The following is a 27,538-nucleotide window of genomic DNA, read 5'->3' as shown; positions in this document are numbered from 1 at the left end:
CGCCGCCGCCGCCCTGCACATGGCGCGCACCGCATCCCGCCGGCGGCCGCCTCCCCCGCAGGGGTGCCCGCCCAGACTGCCTGCAGGCCCTCGCCGAGCCCCGCGCCTCTCCTCACCCACCGCACCGCTCGCAAGGAGAGACGCCGGTTCCGCGGGCGGCGGGCGGCGGGGACACACGGCGGGAACGCGGCCCCGCCGCCGTCAGCGCCTCCCGCCGCCTATTCGCGGTCAGGCGGCGGGCGGGGAGCCCCCGGCGCGCGCGCCCGACGCGCCTGCGCGCGGGGCGTTAAATGGGTGCGGAGCGGGCGGCGCGAGGCCCCGGCTACGGCGGCTGAGCGGAGGCGGCGCCGGGCGGAGCGGGAGCGGCGGCGGCGCGCGGGGCGGCCGGGGCTGGGGGGGCGGCGGTGGCGGCAGCGCCGGCCCGGGGCGCGTGCGGCCCCTCAGTGGGGGCGGGCGGGGGAAAAGTGGGGCCGGCGGCCGGAGCAGGAAACGCCGCGGGCGGCGGTGAGGCCTGGAGCGGAGCGGAGCGGCGCGGGACACCCGCCGGTGAGTGCGGCCGGGCCGGGATCCGCTGAGTCACCTGCCCCACTGCCACCGTTCCCCCTCGCGGCTCCGGAGCCTCGGGACGGTGCCTGGGCCGCGCTGCCCCCGCGCCGCGGGGCGAGCGGCGCCCGACCCCTCAGGGCCCCGCGGGCTGTGGGGGTGCGAGTCCCGGCGGCCACGCGCCCCGGCCGTGCCCGCAGACCGATGTTCCGTGTGCTGAAGCCGCTGGAGCTCTGGGTAGGGCCGGCTGCGCTGCCGGAGCGGCTCGGACCCTTCCGCGAGAGCCGCCTGGCTGGGCCGGGGGAAGGGGCAGAGTTGGGAGGGGACAGGCGCTGGTGGGGAACGCGGTTCTACTTTGCTCTGCCCAAGTGTTAAACTGACTGAGGCTGGGAAGAAAATGCACCCTCTAGAAAGGTACGTCTTGAAATCTGACGGGTTGGTTTTGTTCTAATTAGCTCCGCGGTCAAAGGCTTTGAAGTAACCATGGATAAAAGAGGAGGTGCAACAGAAACTGAAAATGGCGATGCTTTCCTGGAGCTGAACAGAATTACAACAAAATACCCACATCGTTACACAAAGGTCAGCTCGCTCTCCTTTCGTCTCTGAGTTGTGTAGAACTCTCGGTCACAGGAGTAGAGTGGGAGGTGGAGGCTCCTGTGAGAGAGAATCAGTGAGGTGAAAGCTCAAAAGCCTTTGCTTGGATTAGGATTTGCAATGGTGCCATCAAATGAGCAGCTTGTTAAATGTGATGCAGTTGTGCAATCTTGTCCTCGATATGCTTTCGTTTCCCACCACCTTATTTTAATATCTGAGCACCCCACAGCATGTGCTGAGAGATTATTGTAGAGATTGAAGTATGTTGTTCTACCAGCTTTCTCAAGTACTTCGTAGTTCTGCTTTCAGCAGTGTTCTTTTAAGAAGTTGACTGAAGTGTTTCCTTGCAGTAGATACCACTTCCTAGGAAAGCATAGCATGCTAGATCTTCTCAGGACCTTTCATGTGTTTACTGGTTGCCTTTTGTAACCTTAGAATTGCTCATATTTCGTTGCTGGAAGCTTAAGCAGTTGTAGACTCCAGTCAATGCTTAGAGTTAAAATGTTAACACAGGTACTTTTGTTTAACTGTGATGCCCAAATATACGTATGAGTGGAAGAAGAACAGCCAAATAACTTGCAAATAAAAAAGATTGTTCCAGTACTAAGTGAGTTTGATATGCTATGGGGTTGAGGATTCAAATTTTGTTTGGGGTTTTGGTACCACTGCTGAAAAATGGAAAAATGTCTTTGGAAAGAGTCTGTAATGGTGGTTGATTTTCCCATGGCTGCAAGCTGTGGGAACAGGTGGTCATCACTTTGTGAAAAGCTGTTAAGATACTTTGCAGCAAATGGCCTGAAGTGTGGAACAGGGTGAGACAGTTTACTGTTGCTGACTGTGTTATCTTTCTTGAGGAATTCGGAGCTGTTGGCTTTTTAGTAGGTTGTTTTTTAAAGGAAAAAAAAATTATCATTGTGGCTCTGTTCTGTTGAGATAGTAGAGCTCTGGCTTATTTTAAGTAGACATCAACAATAAACCACGTACTTCAGAGTTGGCAAAATTTCTTGGGAATGGTACAGCTTTCTAAATCTCTAAGTTTTTAGAAAATATGTGCCCTTAACTTCTGAGGATGCAAAGTATACTGTTATTCAGCTCTAGTTAGTCAGTTAACTGCTAAGTGAAAGAGGGGAGCTGTTTTTAAAGCTCTCCTGCTGGAAAGTGGCCTCACTTCTTTTTCAGTCTTGCCTAACTCTTCTTGTGTAGTAACTGAATGCAACTTCAATTTCTGCTCTGCTTTTTAGGGCAATGTTCAGCCCATGCTGGTGGTGGCCGTTTACTGAAACCAATGCATTTGTAGCTTCAGTTTTGTTAATTCAGTACCTATAGTTTCTGACCAGGATAAAGTTGCAGAACTCGTGCCAGAAGGTGCCTAGTCTTTGTTTATCAGCTGGTTTCCAAGGAGCCTAAATCAAGAAATACCAGAAATCAGTCTGTGTTAAAATACTTTGCATTATGTGGTTTCTCTGTGTGTTACAGCTCAAATATTTTAAGTTGGTGAGGTAATCAACATTGATGGGCATTTTCATGTGTTCCAGTTTGCTACTAATTAGGGATTGAGGGAACATTGTTTTGGGGTATGTGCTGCTGATTTGGAAAGGGGAGTGATTTCCTCTAATGGTTTATACTCACTACCACTAAGAAAACATCTGGTTCATACTATGAGTAGTTCTAAGCTGTTTGTTTAAAACTGTTCAATAACAGCTAAGCACACTTTTCCCCTCAGCCTGCTTAGAATGTGTATGAATTAAACTTTAAACCCCACACATGGAATTGCCAGCATTTATCTCCTCTGTTACAGGAGTTTTGTACAGTTTAAGCTGCGTCTTTTCTAGTTCTTGGGAAGCTGTTCCTCCAAGGGTGCACAGCTAATGAGTGAAATGCAAGAAACAATTCAAATTTTCCTCACTTGAGTGGAAGAATTGTGATAGGATGTGAATGAGAGCCTGTGGACTCCCTCTCGTGGCCAGCAAAACAACCCATTCCCCATCTGGTGATGGACAGGGCTGTTAATATTTGTAGTGAGTGCACCAGGCTCTGATAGTATTACAGCACTGATGTTCCTCGCAGATTGAGGTTTATTTTGGGAAGCTGTGGGCAGGGAGGCCAGGCTCGCTTTAATGGGGCTCTTCTAGCTGAGATCTAGTACAGGGTGATGTTTGGGGTGTGGAGGGAAGTTAAGGCTTTGTCCAGCTACCAAACTGCCATCTAGAACAAGTGCCAAACTCACATAGTTAATGAACGGATCTTAATCACATGGGAAAAATGATGTAAAAGTTCTGAAGGGTACAGTATTTTTGGTGGAAAGGGTAAAGAGATTTCTTTGTTTGGCTGATGTGTGGTGTCCACTGTTAGGATTTCTTTATCCTTCCAGCTGCCCACTGATCTTTTCACAGCCCTGAATCAATTCAGTTTGGTTGGGGGTGAGGCAGGTTGAAGAAAGGGGATCTTGGGAGAATGAGTAAGTGTACCTAGAAATGTGCATCTTAACTGCAGCAGAGTTAATGTTGGTTTAAAGCATTGATAGTCACGCCTTTAATAATGCTTTCTGAATGTACCAAACTGCAGTGAGACTGAACTGGTTGCCAGACAAGTGACTGAATGCTCAGTGTGTGCAGTGGTAAACTAAGGGCTGTTCAAAGCTGGTAGAAAGTGGCAAAACAGGTTGGCATTCAGCACTGATTTGGTGTCAGGTGGAATGGGTAATTGCATAATGCATTTTATGATATCTTGAAGTTGGTGGTCAGAAATGGAAAGCTTGTCTATAATTTCCAGATCTACACCAGTAACTGGAATTGTGCTAATGCATTTTTTTACATGCTGAACCTTTATAGCATTAACCACAGCAATTCTGATTCCTTCTTGAGAACTCACCAGCTTTGGTGTCCATGATGCCTGTGTTTCTTATAAGCTGAACTGTCCTGGGAAGTGAATATGTAAACATTCATGGTGTGAGCAGCCTTGGCGTGTTCACGAGGACTGAACCTGGCCTAGTAAGGCTGAGTGCTTCAAATGTTTGGTCAGTGGCCACTGGTAGAACAACTGAAATACAAACTTTCAGTGCTGTATTTCACAGTGTATGAAACAACAGATTGGGAAGCCTGGGCTTTCAAATTAAAGCACTAAATTGAACAGGCAGTCTGGGATAGATGGTTTGAGTCACTTAAATCTGGGTGTGAATTGAAACTCACGTCTTTATTTTCTAATTTTCTTTTTTTAGGAGGAACTGCTGGATATTAAAGAGCGTCCCTACTCTAAGAAAAGGCCTTCTTGTCTTTCTGAAAAATATGACAGGTATTTTCTTAAATATACAAAGGCTATATACATTTCTTTTAAAATGAAAGTTTAAATTGCAAAAAAATGCTTCTCTAAGAAGTGCTCTTATGCTGATGGGAGGTATGTGTGCCACAAAGTTCTGACTGCTACAGAGTCCAGTTTTCAGAAGTACTAATCTACTAGGAAAGGCTCAGTGCTCTGGCCAGGAATTTTGTTCTTTGAACAGAGATTATTTTCTGCTGGATCTCATAACTTCACACAAATCTTACAGACTTGAAGGAAAAAGTACCAATCACATAGATGGGTGTGTAGCACAGACAGGGTCACTCTGCAACAAGCTGCCTTGCTTAGTGGATTACTCTCCCATGTTGTCACTGTACCTCAAACAAAAACAGAGGTGAATGTTCTTGGCTGGTGTTTGTACGTTTATTAAGCAGCAGTTTCTTTACTATTCAGATGAATTTATTGTACAAGTGTGAGATTGAGGTAAAATTACCCAAATGCTTAAGAGCAGCACCATATGATCTACTTGAACTGTTTTTTTAGTGTAAGCAAGCTTCACCAATAACTAGTTTTTTAAAATCTGATGCTGAGTATTATACTTCTTTGTTGTTACAGAAGAGATTCAAATACCATGTGTGAAGTAATAAACCATAGTAAGGCAGATTTAGAAGTTGGATATGAAAGATAGTTCACTTGTACAGGTTGCGAACCAGTGAATTCTAAGTTTCCAGCAGCAGCATTATGAAGTATTTATTAGACGACAAGGTAGCAAACAGTTCTGCAATTTTATTTTCCTAGTGATGGTGTCTGGGATCCAGAGAAGTGGCATGCATCTTTATATCCAACTTCAGGAAGAACTTCACCAGTGGAAAGCTTTAAAAAAGATTTGGATTCAGATCGGACTTCTCTTATGCGTAGGATAGTAGGTGAGTGTGTTCTACAGCGCACTGCTCAAAACTGAACCTGGGCTGTTGGCAAAACCTTTCTGTTGGGATAACGCAAAGGAGACTAAACAAAGACTCTGAGAATTGTTTGACTGCACAGGATAAGCAGCAAAGAAATCTTGGTTGTTCCAGCTAGACTATAGTGGGTTTTCTGGTGACTGTTACCTAAGAACAAACCTGGGCAACAGTCAGTTACCTCATCCTAGTCTGGCTGTGTAATAATGAGCACATGTAAAATGCAAGTGCAACTCGAGGCTGAGTACTTTGAAGGTCTGTAGTGGGAAATCAGGTGCTTACTAGGAGACCACAGTGATTCCTCAATACCCAGCTGTAAATTTTTGGTTTGCACTTCCTGTGGTGTCAGCTAGATCAGCTTTATGGAGATAAATCACGAGCATTTTCCATTAAAAGCCCTGGGTTAGCAGCAAGGCCGTGGAACAGGCTGCTATACAGACAACTGACTTGTCTTGACTAATACATTAAATTTAGTGCTTTTTGTGTGGTCTTTGACTTGCAGATCCGAGAGAGCGAGTGAAAGAAGATGACTTGGATGTAGTCCTGAGTCCCCAGAGGCGAAGCTTTGGAGGTGGCTGTCATGTGACTGCATCCGTCAGCTCCCGTCGGGCAGGGAGCCCCCTGGAAAAGGACAGCGACGGTGTCCGTGTGATCGGCGGCCGCAGGATTGGCAGTGGCAGGATCATCTCCTCAAGGAACTTCGACAAAGACCATCGGGGTGGAGATTCCAGGGATGCAAGAGACCGGGATCGTGACAGGGACTACAAAGATAAACGTTTCAGGGTTTGTTCCTTCTTTTCCTGATTGCATATTGAATGGGGGGGCTTGGACACCTGGCACTAAAAGCAGGTGAGCTGCATGCAGTAGTTAAGTGTTCTGTGTAAGCAGGCCCTTTGTTATTAGGGTGTGAAGGGTGAGCACCTGGTGCTTCTAAACTTGGTTACATTCCTTCAGAGAGCTCCACAGGGATGCATGTAATGCTGTTTATCAGACAAACCCTGCCTGTGGGCTGACTTTTACTAGCAAGAGATTCGAAAGTCTAATAGTTTACTTGTAGTTCTTGACCTGGAAGTTGTCAACAAGCATTGTCTTTAACCTCAGCAAATGGGAGCTTTCCATGCTTTCAGGCTTTTTTTATATTTTTTTTTTTTTAAAAAAACTAACTCTCTTTTAGGTTGTAAAACTGAGTTTATAGAAGCATTTGCAGATCAGTAGCTTTTGGTGTAATGAATCAGAAATTGAGCTGTGAAGCTTAAAGTTTAAAAGCTTACAGAGTGTACAGGGAGGTTGTATACACATTTAAAAATACCCAGAATTGGTGTGAAGGGTGGAAGTTGGGGAAGAATCTTATGAGGCAACATTTTATTAATGCTACTGTTTTTAATATTCCACTTCAGAGGGAATTTGGTGACAGCAAACGTGTCTTTGGGGAGCGAAGAAGGAATGATTCCTATACTGAAGAAGAACCTGAGTGGTTCTCTGCTGGGCCTACAAGTCAGTCTGAAACCATTGAGCTCACAGGCTTTGATGATAAGATTTTGGAGGAAGATCACAAAGGGAGAAAACGTACGAGGCGACGCACAGCCTCACTGAAAGAAGGTAAGGACAAATTTCATGAGAGCTCTGCTTGTCTGCTAGAGGCAGATTGCTGAGTGTAGAGGTGACTTATAGATACAGACAAGTGTAAATGAAAACCTTTATCTTAAACTTGCATAGGTTTTGGTCATCTTGAAGCACAAAATGTAAAGCCTGTAATGTATTTGTAATCTGAAAGATCAAATAGGTGATAAATTACTTTTTTTTTTTTCCGAAAAGAGGCAGGATTGAGAGGCAGGAAAAAACCTTGTATGGATGTTGAATTATATCAGAAGTTGATAGGTTATTCTAAAGATCTTGTTCATTTCTGTATCCTGCTGGGTGCTGAAGGCTCTATTTAAATTAAGCTAATGCTCTGAGGTACTTGAAATATTTTTTTTTTCCTTATGGTAATACTAACATTAGTTAGATCTGTATATTAGATCCCCCCTGATCTGGGCATGCAGCTGCCAGTAACCTAGCTTTAAACTCAATTAGGAGACTTGAATTTGTGTGCAGTCATTGGATTATTACAAAAAAAAAAAGTTGCAGTATGGTGAGAGAAGATGACTTTTTAATGCTAGAAATCCTGCAGGTGGACAACATAACTGGATTGTAGTGCAGTTCCAAGCCCAGGAGTTTGTAGCTATGTAGCCACTACACCATGGAACAACTTTTTTGCAGTGCCCTGTTCAAGCTTGCTGAGAGGTCTTTACAGTAAGAAGTACCTTGCTCCTGATAAAGGAGGAGAAGCAGTTTTTGTCATATGTTGACTATTAAGAACCCATGTCAAAGAAGGCAGGAGCTGCCAAAGGATTCTTGATGGAAAACCAGCAGCAGCTGTTGACTTTCTGCAACAGCTGTATGTGCTTGGTGTGGCATAACAGCCCAGGCTGATCAGGATGCACTTGTTTGTGGGCAGTTCAGTGGCAATTTTCTTTATCTTTTTGAGCTGGATTGTCTTACCAGATTAGAAGTTCTGTGCTAGGAGTTGTAGTGGGTGCTATTTTCTCTTGCAGGAGCCAGCACAGTGTAACTGATAAGGTATCAGCTGGGGGCTGGGTTCCTTTGGGCCCGTGATTCTAATCCCTGGGCAAGTGCATTGGCTGTCAGGCACTGTTCCCACAGGAAACAGTCATGTTCAGTGATTCAGCAGTCACTTAACTTTCTTTTGAAGGCATAGAATGCAATGGTGGAGTGGCAGAAGAGGATGAAGTGCAAACTGTCCTTGCCAATGAAACTCCAGCCGATCAAGAAGTTCCTAGAGAAGCTGTTTTACAAGAACCAGCCCCAGGAGAGTTTGACTTCAATGAGTTCTTCAACTTGGATAAAAGTGTTCCTGGCCTGGCTTCAGTGAGTTTTTTGGGTTTTAAGACTGGGTATATTCATGAGAAGCATTTTTGCTGCAGCTCATTCTAAAACTTCTTGCTTTGTGGAAGCTCCTTTATGAGATGTGTAAGATGAATTTGCAGATATTTAGCTTTGGAGTGTTGGGATGTTTCTGCCAAAGTGTTCATCCTGGGACTGGCTCCATCTCCAGTGTAAATGTTTGAGGCAGACTAGCAGGCTATTTTTCCTTTCTTTTGGTCACTACTTGAAGGCTCAAAATTGACATTCTAAATGGATCTTCTTTGGAATTATTAATGATATGTTGAGAAGATTCACTGTACAAATATAGTTTAGCTTAAGACAACCTTTTCTATCTAAGTCTGGGAATTGCAGCAAACTGATCTGCACAGACTTCCTGGCAAGCAGTGAGCCTGGAGATACTAGTGGTAATGTGCCTGAAAGGATGTATGTCTGAAAGGGTTTGAATCTTTATTACTTAAACCTTTAGGAAGTTAATTAATTTTTTAGAACTATTACTCCTGTGTTGGATAAACACAACCCACCAGCTCAGTCAAAAGTCAAAAACTGTGTTCTGACTGCAAACAAACAGACCTGACATGGTTTAGAGATGTTGAGGTTTAAAAGAAAACGGACTTCTGACCTAATCTTTAGTGTGGACAAGTTGCTTGCATTAGAAAAGAGCTATCATGTGGTGCCAGTAATTTGACAAATACATGGAGGAGATTTCATTCTCCCTATAGAACATGTAAATTGTTTCTTTAGACTTGATAATCTGATTTTCAGCATGCGTGCAAGATGGTGACTGCTTTCAAAAGCAGGGAGTTCCCAAGTGAAAATACCTGCTGATGAAACAGATGGGCAGATGTTAGAACTTGTCATAAAAGTGAGTTTCTTTGTACCGGTGTTATGTCTGTGACGAGTGTTACCATAGGTTTGTACATTTCTTGTCTTAATTCTCCTAATATGTAAGAGTCAAACAATCAAAACCAAATGGAGCAATACTATTTTTTTTCTCTGTTGTAAATAGTGTTGAGTGCTCCTTGTTTCAGAAAAAACAATTTTTCTGAGAGGAAGAAGCTGTTCTTTTTGTCTAAAAGAAAAAATGCTGCCGGAAACTGCATCTGTGCCTATTAAGCCAGGCTTTAACTGGGTACTGTTTTGTAGGATAGGAGAAGCTTTAATTTGAGTTACATTTTTATAATGCACTGGTTTTTAAATACTTGGGGTTCTTTTGACACTTCCACTTTAAAATGGTGTAGTTAAATGGTCTTTGGGTGCTCTGATTGTGCTTTTTCAGTTAGTTTTACTGTGAGTAAATATTTGGTGTCAGTTAGAGATGTGCATGGATTATGTTAACTGACTGCAGGAAAAAAGCAGATCAAAGCTTTGAAACTCTGGGAGCAGCATCTAATTGTCTGTAACATGAAAATCTTTCTTGCACAGTAAAGCTTCTTAGAGATGTTGCTGATCTTGCTTATGTTAAGATTTCTTTCTTTTTTCCCTCCCTTAGATGATAGAGGATGTGCTGGGGGAAGGTGCAGTGTCTGCCAGCAGGTTCAGCAGGTGGTTTTCTAATCCCAGTCGTTCTGGAAGTCGGTCAAGCAGCTTGAGATCTACCCCTCATGAGGAGCTGGAGAGGCTAGCAGGTAAGGCTGCAGGACAGTGCAGGGCAAGGTAGCCTTCTTCCACATTCTTTCTTACTCATTGAATAAGTTGGCAGATAAGGCTTTAGGACAGTGAATTCTCCCAGTTTAAGCACTTGGCATTCTTTTGAAAGCTCTTAGAGTAAGCAGCTGTAAGTTCTTTTTTAATGAATGTTCTTGTCAGTGCTTCCTGATGACTTTCCAGCTGATCTTGGGCAAGGGGTATGAGGCATAACTTTGCAGTGGCATTTTGAAGTTGGTTGCCAGTGTATGTTCATCTTGAGCCATCGGGTTGGTAAACTGATGTCGTAGTGCTCCTGGTTTTGCTGTTTCAGGTCTAGAGCAAGCCATTCTCTCCCCTGGCCAGAACTCTGGAAACTACTTTGCTCCTATTCCATTGGAAGACCACTCTGAAAACAAAGTGGACATCCTAGAAATGCTACAGAAAGCCAAAGTGGACTTAAAACCTCTTCTCTCAAGTCTTTCAGCCAACAAGGAAAAGCTTAGAGAGAGCAGTAAGTGCCTCTTCAGCTATTGTCAAGTTCTTGTGATGCAGTATCTCCCAGCAAGAGGCTTGGTATTCTGGAAACCTCAACTGCCAAATCCAGGAGTAGGCAGTGTTACAGATTTACTTACAATACTGAAAACTCAATATTCAGCAGATCTCAATTGTGTCAATATCATCACTGACTCTTTTCATCCTAATCAGAGGATGACATCAGAACTTTATCAGACTGCTTTAGTGGCCAGAAACAATTTTAAGATGATGCAAGTCTTCATCTGAGTTTCCAGCTTTGTGTATTGCATTTGCATAAGTTTTTTCATACTGGTGACTGGTAATATCAGCTCTGAAACTGTGGCATTTAAACTCTGGCTTTACCAAAAACTGACAGTGTAAGCCATCCTTGACAGTGTCTATAATGGATCACATTGATCCATTAAGTGTCAGTATCTAAGAAGTTGAACAGTGGCTTGAGAATGTGGAGGTTTTTTTAATTTATTTTTTTTTCCTCTCAAGGGTGCCTCCAGCTTAGGGATTTGCATGTCTGGGCCCATAGCATGCATGGAGTGGACAAAAATGCATGTGTTTTGTGAAATCTTGAGGTCTAATTCCAAACTGGTTTCTCTTTGGCAAGCAGCATGTATTGCCATGTAAACTGGACTGAAGAAAAAGTGATGGCCCTCTGATTAGTGTGAAGCAGCTAGGAAGGAGGAGAGCATCTAAGCACTGCAAATATTCTTAAGCATCCAGTCTGGGAGTAGGGAGTGTTGGCTAACATGTGAAGAACTTCCTTAATTTCACTTTAAAAAGACTTGTAGTTCTATTTCTGTTCTGCTTAGTCTGACTTTCCTACTAAAAACTTGATTTCAACTTTGATCCTCACAAACCAAGGATGAAGGAACAAAAATCTGTGGGGAAGCTTCCATTCACTTAAAAGTACCTGATGTGGGGCTCTGCATTCCCATAAAATGCTGTACAGCTCTTCAAGTGTTATGGAGTTTTCAGGTCAATTCCTCTCCACCAGTGTCATATTTCCTCATGTTCCATGCTGCATGTGTGCATCATTATTTCTTTTCTCCACATTCTTGCCCAAATTTCCAGTAAGTCTTATTTCTTTGGGCCAACATCTGCAACCCATGGCATGCTTCTGTCTCTTCTTCCTTTTCTTTTAAGGTGTCATACCTTGTGATGTGTGTTAGCTGGTCCATAAAGCATGTTTAGCCTTTATGTCAGGCACCAGTAGGTGTTTATATATGTGTGGATATATATATATGCATATACAGGAAAAAAGTTCTGCTAAGAGCACTGAACCTTATGCTGGCTATGCCAGTGAAATCTTTCTATAAGAGGCTTTAATTTCTGAGTAAAAAATCTCCTTCAAACTTTATTCACACTGAGCTTAAGTGTGTAACTGAGTGTCTAAAATATCTAGGTTTTCCAGGTATGTATTCTTTGTACTTATGATAGCTTCAGAAATTTGACATGGCTTGCACCGTGGCTGTAAAACCATCTGGTCTCCTGGAGTGTAAGATAAATTAAACTTTCCTAATTGAAAAACAACCAACTCAATTGTCACATGAACATTCTCTGTTAAATGCAGACAAAGTTGTAAGATGTAGTAACAATGTTTCTTGCAGGGTAAATGAAAGAGTGAGAATTTAGTAGCTGAAGCCTAAACAGATTTTTGTGGAGTCTTACATGGCAGTAGTTGTGCGTGTGAGTTCTCTGAATTTGGATATATTAGAATGTAAGTCTAAACACAGGTCAGTCATGGTTTGACAGCTAGTATCAGTATCAAGAAATGAATTTTTGGCTGTTTCTTGTTTTCAAACAATTTCTATTCAACACCTGCACAAGAATTATTAGCTCACTTGAGACAGAACTTGGTTTACCAGTATTTCTTCTGTATTTCTCAGCACATTCAGGAGTTGTACTTTCAGTGGAGGAAGTTGAAGCTGGGCTAAAAGGTCTGAAAGTGGATCAGGAGGGGAAAATTGCCACTCCCTTTATGGCTGAGCAAATGGAAGAAGCCCTAAATGTCAGTGGCTCCAGACAGATGAAGAAGGATGGGGACATGACTGCGTTTAACAAACTCGTCAGCAGCATGAAGGCAAGCGGGACTCTGCCTTCACAGCCCAAAGTCAACGTAAGTAGCAGCCAGTGGCTCTGGTGACCTGTGTTAACAGGGGGTGACAGCCCACCTCTCCTGAAGCCCAGATGTTTTTAGTGACCTCTGTTTAGTAATGTCAGTGAACAATCTATTATTTTACACTTGACTTTTAATATCACTTGTACGAAGATGAAACTGAAGTGAATACTTGTTACCTGTAAGATTAATTTTAAACAACAGATGACAGTAAGGTTTAGACTGCAAGGATTATAGGATGAAATTTCATCTTGCCACTAACTGCCTAAACAGGATGCTTGACCCAAAAGCTGTTAGTAAATATTTCTGGCACCAGAAGATACTTCTAACAACTGAGTAGGTCTAAAGCATGTGCTTTTCCTGCCAAACTATGTCCAAGGACTTTTAGACTCCTCCTACTTCGGTAAAAGATAGTGAAGAATGTAAATTTGCTCTGTGAAGAATTTGCACATTGATCTCAGACTTAAATCAAGACTTTTGCTTCTGGGTTGTCTCTTTACATTAATGTGCAATTTTGATGCGCAGAAGAATATCTTAAATCATTTATTTAGCATACTAACACTTTCCAGTTTGTACATATTTTCAGTTAACCAATGGTTCAGTGTTCCATTTCCAGTCTACACAATTACATAAATCCATATATTTGACCCAAACTTGAATGAGGCATAGTGAGCTACCTGTATGCAATCTAGCACAGGACATTTTTCTTAGATAGGGGAGATCTGTGAGCCAGTTCAGCCCTTAACTTTGCTGAAATTTGATTTGACTGAGGCATAAACTACTGTTCTGACAGAACAGGTGAAATTATTTCTGTCAGTGAGACAAATGTAGATAGTCTCTTAATGAGCTTGGTTGTATCTAATTTACAGTGTTTTCATTTTCTTAGCAGAGCCTTGAAAGCCACTTAATGTCACCTCCAGAGATGTCAGGCCAGCCTCTATCAAAGAATATTCTGCAGGTATTCTTACTGGGGGAAGGGAAGTTCTTAAAAGCATATCCCCAGTGGGAAAACAAAAATTATTTGAAAATAAGGCATTTAAGGCAATTATGGGATCAGTAGTCAGACAAGATACTATGGAGAAGAAAGAGCCAGGGACTAGATCAGTTTACCTAAAAATTTATCTTGTTATGTAATTTCCTGTAATGACAGTTTGAAAACTGAAATCTTGCTGAGTGCCTAATTCTGGGCAAACCAGGATTGTTGTATCTGATTGCACCAGTCCCCCTTGTCTCTAAATCGCTATAATTAGGGCAGCCTGTAGTGTAGTAAAATGAGCTTGTTCGTGTAAATTGGTCATATTTCGAATGTTCTTTCTTTACTTATTCTTAGGAACTTCTTGGTCCACCCATTACCAGACCTGCTTCATCGAATGTCTTAAGTGGCCTGATAGGTGGTTTGGAGCCTGCAGCCTCTCTGCTGACACAAAGAGCCCCATCTCCCCCCATTCCACCCGTGTTCCCAACACGAGCTGCTTCTGCAGATTACCTGCGCCACAGAATATCTTCACCCATTGGTGAGCCTGGTTACAAAGTGGGTGTTTATTACTTGAGGGTTTATTAAGGCTGCTTTACAGAGCTATAAAAACTTCCTGGCACTAGGTGGGCAACTAGGGCAGTGTCTGCCTTTTGAGTGCAAAGTGCCCTTTCACTTAATGTGGATGTCTTTAATGTTAAATTTGTCACCCAGACCTCACAGTGAGTTCTGGTGTGGAATAATGTGCTCAGCTACTGGGTAAGAATAACTTTCAAGGACTACTTGGCCATTTGTATTACAAAACACAACCAGCAGCCTCCTTTGCAGCTCTCCAGCTCTGAGACAAGGAAGAGATGTAGTTCTGTGTGGATTTAAGGGGTGAGCTGAGAGTCTTCACAAGGAATTCTTAATTCAATTCTTAATATTTTACTTTTGGATATGTATTGAAAGAAACTGTTATTACTTCTAAAATACAACTGTTAAATATTCTTTAGGTTTTGGACAAGGTTCTCAGCAATTGCTTGGTGATCCATTTCCAGGTGTCAGGAAGCCCATGAGCCCAGTTGCTGCACAGGTTAGAAGACATGCTTTTTGCCTAATGTATTTGCATCTCTTTGTGTTCTGTGGTCTAGAACTAACTTGTGGAAACTCCTAGCTGTTGCATCCAGATGTTTGTGTTTTGTTAAGCATCCTGAGTGTGAGGATGCAAAGTCTCATTTAGTACAGTCTCAAAACCTCATTGCAATTTGGCCCATCTTGGAGTACTTCAAATACAAGATTTTTTGAAACTTCTGTTGCCTGTTAATAAAACAGAGACTGTTGGTGGGCAAATGTTCGTAAAGACATCAGTAGTTATAGCAGTCAATCTTCAGTATCTTAAAAAAAGCCCATCCAAATACAGGCTTTGACTTGTGTGTTTTTTATGCAACTCTGCCTCAGATGAGTCCCCTGGAGATCCAGCAGGCTGCATTGGAGGGCCTGGCGCTTCCACATGACTTGGCCATACATGCAGCAAATTTTTATCAGCATGGCTTTGGTAAACCACAAATGGACAAAAGCAGAGATGGCTACAGAAACAGGTGAGCACCTGACTGCAAAATTTAAGGGGTACGGTGTTAACTGATTTTTAATGTGAATATTGTCTTTGATGTGAATATTGTCTAGGTATTAGCACTAGTCACTCTGCATTGTACTGGTTCTTGGCAGTGCTGCCTTTGATTCTGTGCCAAGAGCAGAGCCTCTTCTGACTCCCTGTCCCTTCACAGGCAGCAGCGAGTGACTAAATCCCCTGCACCAGGACACAGAGGGAATGCATCTTCTCCAGCCCCTGCTGCATCCATTACCAGCATGGTCAGTACCTGATGTTCAGTGGCTGTAGGGAAAGCTGTAAAAGTGTCTGCAGTAACCAGACAATAACAATATAAATATAGCAGTGGAAATTGATGGGAGAAAGGGGAGGCCATTGGGTTAATCACACTCATGTTGCATCTCTGGCTGTGTGATGCAGGAATGAGTTTCCCTTCATGCTTAACTGAACGTCTTCACCTTGGAAAAGAGCCTTTTCTGACCACTGTCTTACCTAAAACTGAAGAACTATCCATTAATGTTACCTTGACCTCATCTTCTGAAACCAAATGAAGGTGATTATGAAAACTCAAGCCATCATATTTTGATGCTTAAATTTTCAGAAGACAAGTGCTGAAAGCCATGAGATGCTTTAGAGATCACTGGTGTTTGGGTATGAAATGTTTGACCTAGATGTCTGTGGGTTGGAAATAATGCCTAGGAGCTTCAGGGCTCACTTTCAAAATGAGTAAAATCTCAAAGCCAGGCTGTTGCCTCTCTGCCTTTCAGTACTGTGTAGAATGCAGTTTTCATCTAAATTTTCCAATTAATCAGTCAAGTACTTGCAGCTCAGGACTGACATAGACTATGACCTGCCAAATGAAACAAGTTTATATTCCAAATGAGTGACTCCTGCAGGTGCTATGGAACTCTGAATGGGGGAAAACACCAACGAGGCAATGGTTCTCTGCAAAACATCAGCCCTGAGTTAATGCAGATGAAGCAGCTCTATAGGAATTCCCATGGAGCTGCTCATCTGAACCAATAGCAAAGAGGAAACGGCTGTAACTTACACTACAGTTCAGCTATTTTGTTTGAAGCTTGTTAAGGTACATTTAACTGAGAACAGATGCAGATTTTAATGTTGGACTTGCAAAAAATCTAAAGAGAAATGCTTAAACTACAGAATAAAGCTGTGAAATTAGAAGCGAAGTAGAATCACGGGCGCACAGCAGCTGATTCAAAAGAGATTTAAATGGAAAGGATGTGCTAGAATTGGTGTCTACCCAAAACAGATACCATGGCCTGGATAATGAGCAGTGGGTGAGGCATTGCTTCTTACTGTGTTCTCTGCAGCTGTCTCCTTCCTTCACACCTACCTCGGTGATTCGCAAGATGTATGAGAGCAAGGAGAAAAGCAAAGATGATCCAGTTTCTGGGAAAATGAAAATCAGTGATGTTAAAGATGAAAATCAGAGACCAAATGAAGGTATTGTAATGGCTTTAAAATACCACAAACAAAAGGGATTTGGAATAGACTCAGATTGTCTCAGCATCCAGGCTACATTTAGACATTCCTGATCCATGGAGATGAGGGTGTAGAAGTGAGGGAGCATATGGGAGGAGGGGCCAGAGCTATGGAGGGGATACACTTCCAAGTGCACTCTTCCAGTAGTGCTGGGGCTTAATCTCCATTTCCTATCAATTTCTGAGCAGCACTAAGAGGGCTGGACCATAACTGTTTGCAGTTTTTCTTGATGAGCAAGCACAGTGACAGTAATGCTTCCATAGCTCTCTACACCAGTAATTGAAAACTTAGAGTTGTCTTGAAGACAGTTGAACAGTCACAGCTGAGACCAGTTAAGCTCCTAAGTGTAGCAGATCAGGGAAGCATTTTGATCACCCAAACTGATGTGAGAGGCTATGAAAAGGAAATGCTCAACACCAGTTGGCTGACCCAGTCAGACTGACATGGCCAATGGCCATGGCATTGTGCTTCAGTGCTGGTAGCTGCAGAGGCAGCTTGCAGTTCAACTGAAATACCTGCAGTGTAGTAGAGTTGATGCCAAGGTACTTTAGGCCTTGTCTAAGTCATCTGGATGGTCTGTGGAAATAGCTTCTGGAGGTGCTTTAGTGTTCCAAATCTTGCTAAGCAGATGTCAGATGTAGAGAAGGCTGCTGTTAACCCCCAAACACAGCTAAACTGAAAAAACACCTTTGGCCAGACTTCTGGCACAACTCCAACTTACTGTCTTATCTAGGGAGGATCTCTTGTACCTCCTATCACCTTTGGCACTGACTCATCCATGCTACCAGTTCAAAATTCCTAAGAAAAAAATAAGAATTAAAAGTGGACAAGGAGTTCCTGCTGATTCTGATCTAAGTTTCCTGTAAAGGGATTTCTGTGGAACATATTCCTTCTCGTTACTCTTTTGAAATAATTTGGCCAGAAGCATCCAAAAAAAAGATGCTTACTATTAAATATACATGACTGCAGTTCAGCTAGTTCTGGAATTTAACTATCAAATCCAATCATTAAGCTTTAATTTTCATTAGGTGCAATCTCTAGCTGTGGAGTGTAATAGCTGTATTCAATTCTAGCTACAGATAACCTACTGTCTAGTTCTGTGGAGAATGCAGATCAAGGAACTTTGCCCACCTTAGGTACCAAACTACCTGCACTGCAACGCTCTGCATGTTCCACACCTCTTACCCAAGCAAATCGTTGCACCAAAGAGCAAGACTACAGGCCCAAATCAGCTGGTAGGAAGACTCCTACAATGGCCTCCCCAGTACCAGGAGGCCCTTTTCTTCGTCCTGTTCATCAAGTACCCCTTGTTCCCCATGTACCACTTGTACGACCTGCTCATCAACTGCACCCAGGATTGGTCCAGAGAATGATGGCACAGGGGGTCCATCCGCAACATCTTCCTCTGCTGCAAGCAGGTAATCCATACGTTTTTTCCTGTTCATGCATGTTCTCTTTGAGATTTGCTTTGTATTAGGAGCAGCACAAACTGATACTACTGGTAGTCTTTATTATATCAGAACTTACCTTTAAAATAAGACAATAAATTCCAGCCCATCTAAATGCATATGTTTTGTTTTACATTAAGTTCCTTATGCTTATCAGGTAAGAAGTTTCCTTGCTCACGTTCAACAGGTATGCTTCCTCCTGGAGTGGACCTGTCTCACTTGCAGGGAATATCTGCTCCCATCCTTGGCCAGCCTTTTTATCCACTACCAACAGCAAGCCATCACATCTTAAATCCACGCTCGGGGACACCTTTGCAGCTCGCCATGATGCAACAGCAGCTACAACGATCAGGTAGGCTAAAGCAGACAGCAGGAGTGAGAGCTCTAGAAAGCTGCTTTCTGGGCTGTTGAGTTGCTAGCAGGAAGCTACTTTAATTTAGTTATTCATGATCACTAACCTTGCATGGGTCTTAAGCGGTTTGGGCCACTGCAGGCTGTTGTGCCAGAACAAAGTCCAAGTGAAGTGTTTGGTTTCAGAACATGTGTTGCTACTGACAGATCTGACTCTTGCAGCATGTGTGCAGGCTTTCAGCCTTCCTGGGCCACAGGCCGCCCACCTTCTCCAGGGAAATGCTATTTGATCCCGGTCTTCCCTTCAAACCCGTGTGATACCGTGTCCGGAACTGGCAGTGTCAGGCCATTTATGGGAGTACTAATGAAAATAAACACGTGGTACCTGGACTTCCTGGGGCTCATAGAATGAATAAAAGCCACATTCAGCTCACATGCCTTATCAGGTGATAGCTCGAGGGCAAATCTGTGCTGAGTATTATTCCACCTCTAATAGCTTTACATTTCACAGGCTCTGGAGCACAGGGATCACCTGCTGGTGCACAAACAGCCCCTCAAAATGTGCTGCCCCGGACTGGATTATCTCACGGGCACACACAGCTTGACCATCGCCCCAGCCAGAGAAGTGGCTCTCCCATTGGCCTTGCAAAATGGTTTGGTTCAGATGTCTTGCAGCAGCCTCTTCCATCCATGCCATCCAAAGTCATCAGTGTAGATGAACTGGAATACCGGCAGTGAACAGTGACCACTGGGTGGAACACTTGTGATTCTTTAGACTGGATGAAAATGTCCATAGTCAGGACTTCACCTCTGTTTGTTTTTTTGGGGCTTTTATTTTTAGCACTCTGTGCAAAATTTCCTTTTGAGAGACTAAAGCACATGGCACCTGTCCTGGTCTCATGTCTGCATCAAGACTAAAGGATCCATTATGGCTTGGATAGTGAAGCCTGAAGAAATTTAGATGCACGACAAAGCCAGTTTAATCCTGGAAGTGTCTATTTTTTTTGTTTGTTTTTGTAAGATATGTGAATGAAGTGCTGATATTCTCTAGTGTAGAGGTAGCAGCTATGGATTCCTTCTGCAGAAAACTACATGTATAGACCCTTCTGTACAGACTTGTGTATAAACAATCTTTTGTACATACACACCTAGAATAGCCTTTTTGAATCTATACAGCTGTACATAAGAATAGCTGATACCAGTTGAGCTTTAGTTGTGCCTATGGTTTGGACCTTTCTCCATTGTACGTGTGGGACTTTCTTTAAGATTAAAGTTGCATATCCTAAGTGTGAGTGAACAGGATGAAGTTGCTTTGCCTTTTCTTGCTGCTCATCTCCTCTAGGTCTCCCTCTCACATTTTTCTGTCATGTACTGTGCACTCAGTGTAGCCAAAGTGTCAAAGTAAAAGCCCACATCTTGCTGTCTGTGTAACAAAGGTCTGATTCCCTGTGACTCTTGCCACCAAATGAGAGAATTGCTTAGTCTTTGAAAGCCTTGAGGATGGGACCTGGTGCAGTCATGATAAAGCCAGATCTTCAGTCTGTAGGTACCTACTGGTCGTTGCTCTTTCAAGAGGGCTGGTGCTGGTCCTTGTTTAAATACAGTATTTTCCTTGTTTTAATCTTTCAAGCCAGTTACTAAAGGTCATCAAAATGGAGCCTTGGAATCCTCACCCTTCAACTCCTCAGTCATAGCTGTGGATATTCTGTACTGCCTTCAGTGCTGTTCATAGAAGGGAGTCCCAAGAACTGTCCTCAATCTAGTGTGCATCTGGTGATGCCATTACTGTGAAACTTGCCTTTGGAGTCTTGTTCTGTGGCTTGAAAGGGGGAGGATGGGGTAGTTTTGTGATCTTACTGTGTATATTTGGTTTTAAAATACTATGTTCCTTTTAAGCCTGTTTCACTTCCCTGAACAGTTAAATGTTCTCTTCCATCCTTCTGCATGGTTCCTCACTTCACTCCCTCACTTGTGTTGAGTCTTGTACTGCTGTCATGTCCTCTACCTAGCTTAGGCCATTGTGCTCTTTTAAGAGGTGAAAGTAAAACCAGAATTCTCACAGACTTGCTCTTTCTTAGGTCTCACTGAAAGCAAAACCAGCAGCAGGAAAAAAAAAAAAAAATCACTTGTCTGTATTATAACCCTTGCCAGCGTGCTGTGGTGGGTTTGTTTCAGTCCAGCAGAGACAGTGTTGTATGGAAATAGCAAGCTGAAATCTCCAGTGTGGAAGTTGTTGGAGGTCACCCATACTTCTAGTGGTTGTTCCCAAAACAATCCCTGTAAAACATGCAATCACCAGCTTGTCCTTGTAAGATTGTTTTCATACTTTTTTAACTTGACACTTTCCCAGTAACATTCTGTAAATAAAGTTGATTCTACCAGCTCTCTGTATCAATTGCTCTTGTACTACATTATGCCAGAATATTGATTAATTTTTAGCATTGTTCTTGTGGGTAAAATGGAACCAGGGTTTAAGTTAAGATGCAGAAATCTTCACTTGGTCCAGGGGTGGGGAGGATCAGTCTGCTTTGGTAAGAGGAACCCAGGATGGAACTGCTGCATTTAAATGTCACGGTGAAGTGTGAGGGATGAGGCTCAGTGTATTAAAAGCTGTAAAACTAACCCAGCTCTAAACGAAGTGTGAATGTGAAGAAACAGCAGTGGAATCCAATCTGAGTAACAGCCTCATCTTCTGCCCCTTCCACTCAGGCTCACAAACCAAGCAGCTGCAGCAGTTCAGCTCACTTATGCAGGGATCTAGGGGTACAGGTGCAAATGCCTGGAGTAGAATCAAGGCTTGGATGTTTCCTTACCAGGCTGAATAGCAAGCCACTGTTCCAAGTATTTAGTGCTTGAGTGGGTGTCTCTAATCACCCTGTCTTCTTGAATGTATAATAACATGAGGGGGAGTGTTTTTTATGCATCTAAATAAACACCCCTATAATTAAACACCCCTACTTCCTTTTTGCAGGAGAGCGAATGCTAGAGGCTGATGCACTTGATAAATGGTCGTCACATGAGCTAAAAGCTTCTTCCTTCATCTCTCTTAAGCAACAGAACCACTCTGAGAGCAATGTGCTTCTCTTGGGCACCTGACTTCTCTATCTAGGCAGGAAATTCTTTTAAGAAAACTTAACAGCCTTCAGTCATACAGACACAAGGAGCTAGCTCACTTCCACTAGTCTAAAACAACTGAAAAAGCAACTGCTCCTGAGCAGAACTGACCAGCTTTTCCACAACTGCAGGACTATTAATAGCCTTGAAGTATTCCAACAAGAACACTTTCAGATAAAGGTAGCTGGAACTCCGTCACCTAGCATTGTTTCATAAGACATGGTTCTCTAGCTTCTGCTTTTCATGTTTTGTACTTTGAACAAAATAATTCCTGATGTGTGATTTTTTTTCTCATTTGGGAAGACACATGCAGTAGAACCTTACCCCTGCAATCAAAGCTTCTTGTAAGATTTTGCCCTTGTGAAAGTCACTTAAAAACTCTGGTTATCAGTAAGTTCTGCTGGAACAAGCCCCTGCAGTGTAAGTTGGTCAGAAACATCACTTTTACCAAACAAGATATTATAATAAAAGGCCATTTCTAAATCAAAATGGGGGTGGGGGAAGGGATGTCACAATTAATGACAAATTTCAGGCACAGCAACAAACCATGTAAGAATAACTTTATTTCTTCACAATCTGAATAACATCCTCATCTTCAAGAGTATGGTCTTTACCAACTTTTTGAGGGTTGTGTTTAACAGATGAACCCCAGACCAGTGCACTGAAAGAAGAAAAATCAAATTTAAATTAAGAGGCTTAGAAGTATGATATGCAAGCAGACCAGCAGCTATTTCTGTCACAAAGCTAATACAGAAAGCAATGCTTCAGAGCTATTTTTATTCTCCTACAAGTACCTGGCTGAGTGGTCAGTGTGAACCATGGCTAGAAACAGATCAAAACAAAGCCTGAAGTCCTGAAAACCCAAGTGCATGGGACAATAGCTTGTAAAACTGTGTCTAGTGCTACTTTTAAATAACAATTTTTTCTCCACAGAGGACATGTATGTAGGAAAGAGCACAAGAATACAACAATCAAATACAACAACTGAAGTACTAAGCTTGATTATGATAGGCAGATTTATTCAATTTAACATAAAAAAATGGTCCTGGTATTCCCTTCTAGTTTAGAAGAACATTAAATAATATACCTGAAGGCAAATTATTTTCTATTTTATATATTCTTTTAAAATAATACTTACTATTTAAAGTCTTTTATGAGATTTTTGTGGATTTTCATGCAGAAATCCTCCACTGTGGTCTTGCAGTAAGGTAGTACCACTGGAGAGGTGTAGTCTGGGAGCTGTCCTTTAGGTTTGGTGTAGCTGTAACACAGATGGAATCATCAGTCAATTCTCCCTTGTAACAGCAAAGGTTTCTCACTTGTGAGCTTTCTGAAGGTGCTTTAAAAAAAAGCCAAATGGCAATAGTTGTAAAATAATGTGTTTAGTTTTATGGTTCCAACTTGCCATTGTTTTTTCTGTGAAAACCTCAACATGTATTAGAAAAAGCACCTGATGAAGTCTATAGCATAGATACCTAGAACGCAGATACAAAAAACTGTGAAATGCCTTTTCACAATACATTCTATATAATTGTAAAAAGATAGATATAAATTTAAATGACAACAATTACTGTATTATGAGTATTACTAAATTCATTCATAAGTTCATCCAAAAATGCCTAAGAATTATGAGGTAAACCTGGAATAACTTGCAGTAAAAATATATGAAATTCTAGGTGAAGAACTAAGTTCTGTCAAGAGAGCTGCATCCATGACAGACTGAAAAGATTATTACATCTGGAATCACAGTATTACCACGAAGTTTGAGTAGAGTTCCATGTTTTCAGGATTTTTTAAAGATGTGCTTTGGTCTTGCTTTCAAAAGGTTCTCATTTAATTCCCCTACAAATTCAAAACAGCACTTGTGGCTATCACACAACAGCTAAGACAAGCACAATTTCTGGGTTACAAAGCAAATACCAGTTAGTAGAAAAGCCTTCTAAAATATTCCTCATCCATTCCCGAGACCTTTTTCAGTCTCAGCCAAACACTTAACTCCACAGAAGGCAGCAATTCTGACTCACATTCGGACTAGTTTCAAGTAGTCCCAGATTTTCTCCAGCAGATCATCAAAGTTCCAGCGATGATGAGCAGATATCGGTACACAGTGGGGTACTTTGTAAATGATATCTAGTTCTTCAATGGAAATTTGGTCGATTTTATTTAGGACATAAATGCATGGGATGTAAACCCTGCAAAGAGAAAGAAATTGTTAGAGCAACCTCACAGCAGCATGCTGCTATCTTCACTGCAAAGAAAAAATGGTTATAAAAAGCTTATCCCTGTGTTGATGCCACATTGCTGGCTCAGCTTCTGTGGGAAGCAAACCCAAAAGACAATTCTTTTCTTTATAATACAGACTGCTCGTGTGGCACAGCCTGGGAGCCAACAGTACCTGTTTCCTTCCACAACGTCAATCAGGTCATCGGCAGTGGCGTCGCTGCGCAGCGTGACATCGGCATTGTGGATTTTGTACTCTGCTAAGATGCTCTTCACTGTCTCAGTGTCCAGCTCACTCTGAGGACACTGAACATAGACACAGTGTTAAGGAATAGCAGAGCTAACAGCCAAATAAAGTATTACAATTAACAGTGCTGTCACCTAGCAACCACTGCATATACCTTACTACAAAGAATAGTTGCATTTTAAGTTACTGGACATGACTGGTTTTACCGTAGCTGGTGTGAGAAGAGGGAAAACAGACTTAAATCCTTAAATTAATTTATATTAATGCCCCACTGAGAACTGCAATCAGGCATGTCAGAAGCAGTGTTTCCTTTCAGTTTGGGACCAGATGCAACACAAACCCACATATCTTGCAGTTCAGAGCCCAGACAACTACACTTTAGGTTCTTAGAGCACAGAGTTCTGACTTTTGGTATCTCTGGTTATTTCTGTGCTTTCAAAGATTCAGGTGAATGGGTTGCAAGGCCTGAAACTCAGAGCAATCCTCTCCAGAAAGACACTGTAGCCACCAAGTAAGAGGCAGTTTTTGCACATCCTCCTTTGGATCTCAAACTTGTTATGTGTGGAAAGCAACCAAGGCTTTGTTTTGAGGCCAAGGAAGTGGTCAGGCTCCAGGAGAGGTGTGGATGGCCTCTAAGGAAAATAACTGACTGTAGCACAGTACAGCAGTTCAGCTCCTGAAGAAGTCACAGTACCACATGGTCCCAGACATACCATCAACTACAAACGCCTCTTTCTTCAAGCATTTTTTTTTTTTATTTTGGGTAAAGAGAACTTCCAACTTACTGTGGCTGTAAGGTTAATGCCTCCTTTATCCTTTTTTTTAAAGCCAATATTGGGGGGCTTACTATTCAGACGGATTCCAAATCCCTCCAGTTCATTCTCAATGATTTTCTTGTGGCCAAGGGGTTTCAGCACATCCAGAACAATCAGAATGAGATTACAGGTTCGAGCAACTAAGAATCAGAAAAAGAAAGTCACCTCTCAAAAAGCATGCTCACACAACCTGAGACAAAACAACCACAATATGGCTCAGTGGACTGATGACACTATGAAACCCCTGAATGCCAGCATATTTGTTATTTTTAAATACCAGTGTAGGACTGAAGTTTATTTTGCTGGTCAAGCATCACTGATAGACAGATCTGTACATGTTGTAAGAATGACAGAGGCTGGAAAAAATCTTGTCTCCATTCAGACACCAGACTGAGGACAATTAACTGGGTAAGGAAATGAAAACAGCAGCCTTGTTTAGGATGGGATCAGATCTGCCTGCAAAACTGGCAATGTGCTTTCACTGAAGCATCAGTGCAGAGCACAAACCCAGCAAGATCACAAAGCTAGAACTGAAAACAACAATATGAAAGCAGCTGCTGCTTCTCAGCAGGTAGCTCAAGTCCAGAAAACAATCCAGCTTTTTAAAGACATCAGAAACAGTGATTCAACCCTTCATTCTCCTGTACTGTGTTAAATGAACCAGTGACAGGCTGCTATCTCCAGCTCTAACATACTCACCTGCAATGACCTGCCGTCCTCTGCCTTTACCATCTTTGGCACCTTCAATAATTCCTGGCAGATCAAGCAGCTATTTGTTCACAGGAAGGAAAGTATCACATGAGAAAAGTATTCTTCATTAAATCAATCCTACTTTTACCCTTCTGAACCAGCTGACTCTACCGCAAATCTGGACAGAGTATGACAGGACTATTTCCCATTTGATTGTTTTATATATATATGTATATAATCCCATGTACCTTATTGGTACAGTGGAACAGATCATGTCATAGGGAATAATTAGAACCACAGGAACTTCTTCCTAGAGCAAAGTGACAAGCAGGGGAAAATCCATACCCCATTGAAACATTTCCAAGGTATTCTCAAGCACTTCTACACATCACTTCTAACCTGCTAATGTCAGGCCAGACCACATAACCACAACAGCACAGCATCTGTATAGCCCATCCTACCCTCAGAGACACAAGATCTCACCTGGATCTTTGCTCCTTTGTACCTAATGACTCCAGGCACAGTAGTCAGTGTAGTGAATTCATATGCTGCCACTTCAGAGTACACACCAGCCAGATTACTTAGAAGAGTAGATTTCCCCACTGATGGAAAACCCACAAACCCAATGCGGGCATCACCCGTCTTTGCAACATCAAAACCTGCAAATAAGGAGTAGAAATATTTGTCTAATGATTGACACTTTCTATCTTCTAATGTTCTGGACACTACATACACTATTATTTTTAATACTGCCTGAGTAAAAGCCAAGTAAGCTTTCCTAGAAGAAGGATGAGAGATTGTCCACAATCCTTATTGCCTTGTATCACTTGTATCACTTTGTAACACCCCATGACATATACCTGTCTAATAAAGTGTTGACTGCAAAGCTTCACAGTGGACTGTACCTGAGTATAAGTGAAGCATTTCCTTTAAGCACTGCAGCTAAGGCAATTCACACCTTTATATATATTAAAAAACGTGGCTGCTGTAAAAGTGCTTTTTCGTGTAAAAAGCTTAAGATTTCTGCAAAGATTGTATTAGCCAAAATACAAAAGTACTTTAATCTACACTTCATGAAGGGCTCCACCCCACAGCCCTAGGAAGGGCCACAAATCATGGTTAGAGGTCCAGTACCGGGTAGGACAAGAGGAAGCAAGGACAGAACAGGTTGCCCAGAGAAGCTGTGTCTCTCCCATCCCTGCACGTGTTTAAGGCCAGGTTAAATAGGGCTCCGAGCAATCTGATCTAGTGGAAGGTGTCCCCGGCATGACAAGGGGGTAGAATGAAACAATTTTTAAGGTCCCTTCCCACCCAAACGCTTCTGCGATTCTATGACCGTTCAGCAGATAATCTGACACGATTTGTGCGGAAAAGAGCCCCCCAGTTACATCGCTTTCCGTCACACCTCCCGCACACGGACAGCTCCTGCATAGACCTGCATAGATCACGCACCTTCCCCGGGGCCGCCGCCGCCGCCTCCCTTGGGGGTGATGAGCTCCCGGCGCAGCTTGGCCAGACGGGCCTTCAGCAGCCCCAGGTGATGGGCGGTGGCCTTGTTCTTCTGTGTCCGGGCCATCTGCAAGGGCATAGGACCGAGGGCTCACACCAGGAGGGCTCTGTCGCCTCGGGCCCCGCGCGATGCTTGGGGAAAGGGCCCCGCCACCCCTCCACGGCGCGGCCCGGCAGCCGTCCCCCACCCCGGCCCGAACCCCGCGTCCGCCCCGTTCGGCGCTCTGTGCCCGGCCCGGCCGCGGGAGGCGGAGGGTGGCGGTAGGTTACCTCCGCCTCAATCTCCGCGATCTTGGCCAGGGTGCCGCTCATGGTGGCGTCCGGCCCAGCCCGCCCGGCCGCCCCTCAGCGCCGCCGCTCCTCGCGCACCCGCCGGGGCCGCGCACGCGCGTGGCGACCTCTCGCGAGAGGCGGCGGGCGGGAAAGGGCGCGCGGTGCGCGCCGCCGGCTTCGCGCGCTGCCCTGAGGGGAGGCGGCGCAGCGCCCCCT

General features: G+C 43.2%; 2 protein-coding genes across 39 annotated transcripts; one reads left to right on the top strand and one right to left on the bottom strand.

Annotated features, from left to right (window-relative positions):
• Window positions 1–4: 4 nt before the first annotated feature.
• Window positions 5–24,157, top strand: EIF4ENIF1 (eukaryotic translation initiation factor 4E nuclear import factor 1). Of its 38 annotated transcripts, none has more exons than XM_086855631.1 (19): window positions 5–136; window positions 1,000–1,122; window positions 4,355–4,428; window positions 5,212–5,339; window positions 5,875–6,155; window positions 6,770–6,971; window positions 8,125–8,300; window positions 9,808–9,943; window positions 10,276–10,455; window positions 12,359–12,588; window positions 13,475–13,546; window positions 13,919–14,102; window positions 14,557–14,636; window positions 15,002–15,141; window positions 15,328–15,412; window positions 16,484–16,616; window positions 17,729–18,073; window positions 18,291–18,455; window positions 18,966–24,157. In XM_086855631.1, the coding sequence occupies exons 1-19, from the start codon at window positions 20–22 to the stop codon at window positions 19,190–19,192; spliced, it is 3,078 nt and encodes a 1,025-aa protein (XP_086711757.1). In that variant the 5' UTR covers window positions 5–19; the 3' UTR covers window positions 19,193–24,157. The 38 variants fall into 38 exon arrangements, with proteins under 38 accessions (XP_086711757.1, XP_086711747.1, XP_086711723.1 ...); XM_086855621.1 differs by lacking the exon at window positions 5–136 and adding an exon at window positions 379–546 and having other exon boundaries at window positions 999–1,122; window positions 13,478–13,546; window positions 18,011–18,073; XM_086855597.1 differs by lacking the exon at window positions 5–136 and adding an exon at window positions 379–546 and having other exon boundaries at window positions 999–1,122; window positions 13,478–13,546; window positions 17,792–18,073.
• DRG1 (developmentally regulated GTP binding protein 1) lies at window positions 22,112–27,471 on the bottom strand. The gene is made up of 9 exons (XM_086855677.1): window positions 27,320–27,471; window positions 26,993–27,116; window positions 26,024–26,199; window positions 25,550–25,619; window positions 24,821–24,990; window positions 23,964–24,094; window positions 23,593–23,760; window positions 22,707–22,829; window positions 22,112–22,229 (listed from the first exon to the last, which is right to left on the bottom strand). Exons 1-9 carry the CDS (start codon window positions 27,359–27,361, stop codon window positions 22,130–22,132), a joined length of 1,104 nt encoding a protein of 367 aa, XP_086711803.1. The 5' UTR covers window positions 27,362–27,471; the 3' UTR covers window positions 22,112–22,129.
• Between the last annotated feature and the right edge of the window lie 67 nt (window positions 27,472–27,538).

This window comes from Cyanistes caeruleus, chromosome 18 (genome assembly GCF_971803275.1).
Source record: "Cyanistes caeruleus chromosome 18, bCyaCae1.hap1.1, whole genome shotgun sequence".
Taxonomy (NCBI): Eukaryota; Metazoa; Chordata; class Aves; order Passeriformes; family Paridae; genus Cyanistes; species Cyanistes caeruleus.
The sequence above is the reverse complement of the archived record's forward strand: the minus strand, read 5'-3'. Positions and strand labels throughout refer to the sequence as shown.

Coding starts and splice junctions, on each gene's coding strand:
- EIF4ENIF1 (XM_086855631.1), top strand. CDS start 20: ATGGCGCGCACCGCATCCCGCCGGCGGCCGCCTCCCCCGCAGGGGTGC. Junction 1,123..4,354: donor ACCCACATCGTTACACAAAG/GTCAGCTCGCTC, acceptor TTCTTTTTTTAG/GAGGAACTGCTGGATATTAA. Junction 18,074..18,290: donor TCTTCCTCTGCTGCAAGCAG/GTAATCCATACG, acceptor CACGTTCAACAG/GTATGCTTCCTCCTGGAGTG.
- DRG1 (XM_086855677.1), bottom strand. CDS start 27,361: ATGAGCGGCACCCTGGCCAAGATCGCGGAGATTGAGGCGGAG. Junction 27,117..27,319: donor TCGCGGAGATTGAGGCGGAG/GTAACCTACCGC, acceptor ATGCCCTTGCAG/ATGGCCCGGACACAGAAGAA. Junction 25,620..26,023: donor ACAAAGGAGCAAAGATCCAG/GTGAGATCTTGT, acceptor GTGAACAAATAG/CTGCTTGATCTGCCAGGAAT.